Source organism: Mycetomoellerius zeteki, unplaced genomic scaffold, assembly GCF_001594055.1.
Source record: "Mycetomoellerius zeteki isolate Tzet28-1 unplaced genomic scaffold, Tzet1.0 scaffold49, whole genome shotgun sequence".
In the NCBI taxonomy this organism is placed as follows: Eukaryota; Metazoa; Arthropoda; class Insecta; order Hymenoptera; family Formicidae; genus Mycetomoellerius; species Mycetomoellerius zeteki.
Genome location: NW_017257489.1, coordinates 1,015,568 through 1,022,828, shown reverse-complemented (window position 1 = coordinate 1,022,828; position 7,261 = coordinate 1,015,568). Strand labels below are relative to the sequence as shown.

Sequence of the window (7,261 nt, the reverse complement as noted above, 5' to 3'; positions counted from 1 at the left end):
CATCCAATCAGAAAACAGGATTCCGATAATACGAAGCAAAATTCATCGGAATTCTGTATTCTGATTGATTACAGAGCGTTGTACGACGAAAATCGGATGCAGTGTGAATCCAGCATAACGGAGCAAATCCGTAGTGTTCCTAGGAACATTAGTTCCTTCTAAAGTGCCACACTGCCGCGTCCATCAGTGATCTAGTGCACTTAGGCCCAGTTTCACAACTCACGGTTAAGGGTGCCATTACATGAGCTCGGGAACGCGGAAATGCGGAAACGCGTAACCAATCAGAAGCGATCCGCTGTTATGATTTCGCGTTTTACCGATTACTGATTGGTTGCGGGTTTCCGCGTTTCCGTGTTTCCGCGCTCATGTAATGTCACCCTCACTCTTAATCGAGGTTCAACTTATTCATTATTTCTTTCCAATTCTAGAATTGGAAAAAGATGAGAAACAAGTTGAACCTCGGTTAAGAATTAACCGTGAGTTGTGGAACTGGGCCTTAGGGCCACTGTCACCAAGCTCAGTTAACTTAACTGGCCAGTTAGTCCATCGGAATTGACCAATCGCATTTGTCATTTTGTTTGAAGCAAACAAAAGGACCACTGTCACCAAGCTCAGTTAACTTAGGGCCATTGTCACCAAGCTTCGATTAACTTAGTCGGCCTAGTAACTTTGCAGGCTTCCAACTTAAGGCCATGGCACACACATTCCATAACAGTAACCATAAGACGTACCGTAAGAATCAGCCAATTAGAATTAAGAGTTCAAAAGAATTCTATACTGTGATTGGCTGATTCTTACGGTACGTCTTATGGATACTGGTACGGAAGGTGTGTGCCATGGCCTTTAAGCTGATGTCGGAGAATTAATGCGAGCTGAATTAATGCGAACTGAATTAATGCGAGCTGAATTAATTCTCGAAGCTTGGTGACAATGGCCCTTAATTGGTCAGTTAGTCCATCGGAATTGATGCACAATTGCATTTGTCATTTTGTTTGAAGAATTGACAGATTGATCAATTCCGATGGATTAATTGGCCCAGTTAAGTTAACTGAGCTTGGTGACAGTAGCCCTTACATCGTGCACTTGATACGGGTACTAACTAGTAACTTTCTATTAAATTATTTTAATTTCAGCGATGTATTTAAAGAATGATGTACTAAATTGGTACAATATGCATCAAAATGATTAATTAAATACATATATCATGTATATGTTTACACGTATCACCGAAATTAAAATAATTCAATAGAAAGTTATTAGTTAGTACTCGTATTAAGTGCACAATGTAAACTAAGCCAGTAGGTACCTCAATGCGGGGTCTACAATAGAAGTCGTAGCGGTCGTAGGGTCTTAAGTCGTAGAAAATTGACCAATCACAGTCGAATATGAGAAGAATAATCAACTGTGATTGGTCAATTTTCTACGACTTAAGACCCTATGACTGCTACGACTTCTATTGCAGACCCCGCACAATGCCTGGCGTCCTACGAACGGAAATTTACAACAGAACGAAACAGCGAGACCAATCACAATCGCAGAAAAGAAAATAGAGTAATGACTACAGATTTATGATTGGTCGCGTTATTCCGTTCCGCTGTAAATACGGACTATGGATCCTGACCTTAGATTATAGAGTGTCTAGTTGCGATTAATTGAATTTTATGGAATGTTTCAGTTCTATCTCCGTTATTTATATTCATAGTTATAATATAAAATAAAAAAGAAAAAAAACAACGAAATGGTTGAAATTTAACGTTAACCTAAAATTAACATTAAAATAAGTAAAAATCACTAGCAGCATCGGCCAAAAATTGACGAATAACATTATTCTCTGTATTATGTATATATAACTTCTGTGGAATAGTTGGAGAGGTTACATATTTTCTTCTTATTGGTTCTCAGTAATCGCTATTATATGCTATTATATGGTATTTGAGAAACATTAAATCGCAAAAATTATATATCAGTTTTTTGAAAGGGGATGATACTTAACAAGAAAGAATCTATTCAGGCATATACAGAATATTATCAGATAAAAGCTGTTTAGTTCAAAATCAAAGTGGAATAGTAGAATATTGATTTCTTTCATTCATCTTGATTATGTTATTATAGTTCCTTCAGTTTTGACAATAAGATGTTAAATCAACAACATCCTCTGTTGAACACCATAGACTCGTACATAGAGCCGCTTTTGAAACGCGTTTTACAAACTAAAAGACTTGGTAAGTTCATTATTAATTTTCATTTTATTTGCATTTCATAATAAAATTGATATTTTTGTTACGGATATATTACATTTTTTAAAGGTGTTTCTTATGGTCCGATAAAATTGGATTCAGTATCATCGAGTTGCAATAAGAACAAGAATGATTGTTTCAAATTATCCATTCCTTATGCTGGAGAGCATCTTATGTGGAATGTATTATTTGATTCGCAATGTCCAGAAATGGGTCCAGATTTCATATTCAATGATCAAAATTTTTTAATGAATCCAGACATTGATATTTTATCTACTTGGGTACCTAGTCTTGTTAAATGGAATCCTAACGAAACCGATGCACTGCTTAATGTACTAATGGAGTTGTTATTGTATTACAAGGAACATCAGGTAAGTAATAATATTACATACATACTTTTGTTGATTATGTGAAATGCATATTCCCTGATGAATTTAATGTGTAATATATTTGATGTATAATATATTTTATAGGAATTATAATTCAAGATTAGACTGATAAGAATAAATGTAATTAAGATTAATCCAATTTTTCGATCAAAACAAATCTTAATTCTTAAATATTTCGGTGTGAATTTAAATACACGTCCAATTCTGGAATCTGCAATCCGTACGCTGAAATCTTTTTCATTCTTAAGATACAATCATGGACAGAACTAGAATAGTAATATCACATATTAAATTGACAAACACACAATAGTTTTGATGCTAATAAGTATTGTAAAAGATTATTAATAATTAAGTGTTAATAAGACATAAAACTGCAAATAATTTTAGCGCGAAAATATTACTTTATTTACATTTTTATAAAACTTAAAATATAGATTTATCATATTCGTGTATATGAAGGTAAAGACTCTGTTTTTATTTCCAGATACAGTTACTTGGAAAACAGGGAGATCGATTACAACTTGAATACAGCACACTTGTTGGAGAAACAGAGATATGTAAAGAAGATATAGAAGTGATGATGTTACTAGGATTGAAGCCTGCGGAAGCGCGATTTTTAATTCGCATATCTATGGATTATACGCGGTTACCTCCACGTATGAATAAGTCGCAGAATGACGAAGCAATGCTTCTGGTTACATTTTACGGTCCAGATTGGAATCGTATTTCGCCGCAACTTTATTTATCTAAGACCTTGGAGGACGCTATCGGTAGGCCGGAATCTTTACATATTCCACCATTACCGCCCAACAAATATCTAATGGATTATGTTCCCGAAGTAATAAAATTCATGGAAGAGAAAGTATGTAATTTCTCATATATTTTATAAAATTACACACAATTTGAAAAAAATATTTATATATACTCTTTGTTGCAGATAAACAGTGCAGTTCAATGTTTTGAAAGCAGAAAAGAGTTTATCGTGTTTCTACTTGTATTACAACGCGGTAGCATAGTAGAATACGATGCTATAGAGTTTAATTGGATTATTATCCTGTTGGAACACCGAGACTTTCATTTTCTCATACACTTTAATCTTCCATCGATATTCCCGAAAGAAAAACCACAAATTACATTACAATCGGTATATCATGTGACATCACAAGGTATTTTATATAGAGAAGTACTGGATGATGCACCATACAGTCCTAGATGGCCGATGAAATTGATGGTTGACAAATTGTTAACGTACATAATAGAAAATGCTGTTCAAAAGTTTCAGGCGAACTCTATCAAAAATAATCGTTTTTAATAACTTAATCTGAAAAAAGTTATATTTTATTATAAAGAATGTTTAATAGTTACAATTGAAATAAAAACTATTTCGTTCCAATATAATAAACATCGACATGTTTTCATTTGTGTCCTTTTTTTCTAGTTTTGGACAGTTACATTTTTCAACTCAGATAATCTTTTTACAAAATTAACACGAACTTAATGAATAAATTTGTACAAATCATTCCATGAACATAGAAATATACCAAATATTTCGAAATTATATATTCGTAAGAAATACCAATATATAAATGTTGTTATTATTATGGTAATTACTCAGTTTAAAAACAAAATTATTTAAAAGCAGTAAGTTTTAAAGCAAAAGTAATGGGTTATACAAAATGTTCATAACGTTTATAGTAAAAGTTCGTAGCGTTACTTTATATTTATATTATGTAGGTATTTTTTTGAAAAATTTGGCAATTATACGATTTGATAGAGCAAGGTGTCAGCTTTAAGAATTTGCTAAGAAATTACGGTACGCTTTAACGGAGTTATGAGCAATCAACATCAAATGCTCCTTTTATTTAATCTGCGATAACTTATTAATAAAAAATATTAAGGACATTTAAAGAAAAATGATTTTATAAGGAAAATTTTAAGCCTTTACATTAGAAAATCAAAATTTTTTGCAAATTTTTTTTAAAAAGATTGTAAAGGCATAAAATATATATTAATGTTTATGCTTTAAAGCATATTGATGTATGTTGAAAATTGTGCTCATAACATTTTTATAGATTATTTATTTTATTTGTTATTATTTGTAAGGCTATGAACAAAAATTTAAAAAATGACAAAAAATTTAAATTTTTTTATATAAATACTTTAAGTATTAAAAATAACCTCTGCAAAGTTTCATTGAGATTCACCAATTAGTTTATAAATATTTTGTTTATTTACTGGATACAACTAATCTCCACATTTCAATGTAACTACATAAATATTCTTAAATTCATAAAGTACTTAAATAAATAATTGAGATTTTTATTATTACTTTATAATATATTTCTATTAAGGCACAAATTAAAAAAATATTACTTTGCGTTGGAATAACTTTTGATCCAGATGATAAACTCTAATTTTTTTGTATTACTTTTAAATGTAATTTAGAATAATTAATAATTTGCAAACTCTTTAAGGCATGTGACAGGCCCACAAAAGTGAGAAAAAAATTCCTACTTTGTCCAGTTCGTAATTTTCTCTCTATATAACAATTTACTGAACTCACAGAAACTGAACTCACAAAAAAAATATAGTAACCTTTCGAAAGTAGAGATTTTAGGTTTTAAAACTTTTTTTAAATTTAAATTTCGTTTATTTTTAACGAAACTACAACTCTTTGATGCTTGGTTTATGCTTCGGTCTTAATCCTAAAATCTTAAAATTCAGCCAATAGGCCTGTCAGTCTTAATTGATCTTAATAAAAGTAAAAAGAAAACTGTATTCCATTGGCTGAATTTTAGGATTTTAGGGTTAAGACCAAAGCATAAACCAGGCATGAATTTTGAAATTTGTAACGCTACAAATTTTTGTTCCAAGATCCAATCCAATATGTCCGGAAAAAGAGAAACGCCGATTGATCGATGCGTGAGACGTGTTATTCCCTAGCATCTCCGCGTCTTAAGTATAGAAACTATGAATTTTCCCTTCCGCGTTGGCAGCGCTAGATACGTGCGCAGCGCAAAGAGCGTGCGCAGAGCGAAACCATCTCAAAAGTGTCCGGCCGCCGTCACCTGTCTCACGGTTTGAGGTAAGTGCTTTCGCCTTCGTACCGTTTTTTAAGGGAAACTTTGCGAAATTGCGGCATGTACGCGGTCGCGGTGACACGTCACGTGAAATTGTCGGTGAATACGAGAGTGTCACGTGTCAAAACGCACCGTGGGACTGGCAAATATGTTCGCGGCGGTAGCGGCGGCGGTCCCGGATCGCCGCCGCGATTACCTTCACGTTGCTTGTCTCGCCGTGGCAACTTCACGCGATGCATTACTATCGCTGCGACTCCGCGACGATCGTCGCGTGCCGCTTTCCTCCTGTCACACGAAGTTCGCCGTGGACGGAATTGTCTCGCGTTTTCTGTCGTGGTCGAAAGCTGCGATGCAGCTTTCCCGTTCGTGCCAACTGTCGCGTCGATTTTTCTACGGTGTCGTCACGTTCATTGCATCGCGCGGCATTCGATGCGTCCCGCGTTCGAATACCGGGATTTTACTTGTTTGTAACGTAATCATACAATCATGTTGTATCTCGTGCCGCGCGTAAGCGTCGCAAGTATGGCCTGTCATGGCGCGCGCCGCCGTCACTGCCGCCGTTATCGCACGGCTTACTTCAGTTCATGGCAATTTTGCAGTTTGTTTATTTTTAATCGTGCTCTTCGATCGTACTTATCCTCCGTAAATCTACTTTTCCTTCCTGAGAAAAAAAAACGACGTTTGATAGTTTCGCGTAGATTCGTTTCATTGTGCGAAATAAAAATTGCATTTTCCAATATTTACAGCTAAAAAGAACAAACTCCGTCTCATCTGGATGTCAATCTTAACGTAACTTAACCCAACCTGACCCTAACCTGCTTAACTATCTACGCTACGCGCGCAGCATGCTCGACAGCCGCGCAAAGTGAATCGTCAAAATCTCCTCGGATTGCTTGATTTTTAGGATTTATTTCCCCTCCCCCTTCATTTCACAAAATTTGGACAAACCACGACTCTTTCGACTGTCGTGTATCTGCTCGATAATTTTGCCGGACGGCTTAATTTCACTTGCCATGTTAATTTGTTTCGATTGACATTTTTAGAGATTAATCATATTCTATCCTCTCTGGAGATCTTTAGATCCAAGATGAAGTAAAATTATCGATGTTTACGAGACAAGCATAACGTCGACGTGTTGACGATCATGTGGCTCGATCGGGAGGAAGGGGGTGGTCACGATGGCGGCCGCCACGCGCCATGTCGCAACCACGCTCTTGCACGTCATCTTGCGCGTTCCCTTTGCCCCCTTTCGGCGTCCTGTTGCGCGTCGTCCACCGTGTGCAATGAGGGGAAAGCGCATTAACATTTTTTTCTTATACATGCACGGACAAACGTTACGCCAACGGCCCTTTTCGCGACAGATTTAACAAGCGAAGTGTTCTAGAAGAATTACACAGGATTGGCAAACGTTACTTTTCAATTACTTTGTCGTTACTTTTTATAGTAAACAATTTGATGACGATGTTGCAATTTTTTATGACGATAACGCTAACTAACTAAACGCTAAGGTTGTACTAAAGTTAGAAAAGTCACTTTGAAAAGTAACTTGTCACTA

The 7,261-nt window shown here is 35.2% G+C and overlaps 2 protein-coding genes across 3 annotated transcripts in view; both read left to right on the top strand.

Moving 5' to 3' along the window:
• Positions 1–1,733: 1,733 nt before the first annotated feature.
• Positions 1,734–3,938, top strand: LOC108727407 (BRCA1-A complex subunit BRE). Of its 2 annotated transcripts, none has more exons than XM_018455526.1 (5): positions 1,734–1,741; positions 2,113–2,222; positions 2,307–2,608; positions 3,111–3,488; positions 3,564–3,938. In XM_018455526.1, exons 2-5 carry the CDS (start codon positions 2,135–2,137, stop codon positions 3,936–3,938), a joined length of 1,143 nt encoding a protein of 380 aa, XP_018311028.1. In that variant the 5' UTR covers positions 1,734–1,741; positions 2,113–2,134. The 2 variants fall into 2 exon arrangements, with proteins under 2 accessions (XP_018311028.1, XP_018311027.1); XM_018455525.1 differs by lacking the exon at positions 1,734–1,741 and adding an exon at positions 1,749–1,872.
• Positions 3,939–5,665: 1,727 nt separating this feature from the next.
• The window catches only part of LOC108727408 (protein FAM60A), an 8,977-nt gene continuing 7,381 nt past the window's right edge, over positions 5,666–7,261 (top strand). The window contains exon 1 of the mRNA XM_018455527.1: positions 5,666–5,711. The gene's annotated coding sequence lies outside the window, so the exon portion shown is untranslated. The remainder of the gene's footprint in view (positions 5,712–7,261) is intronic.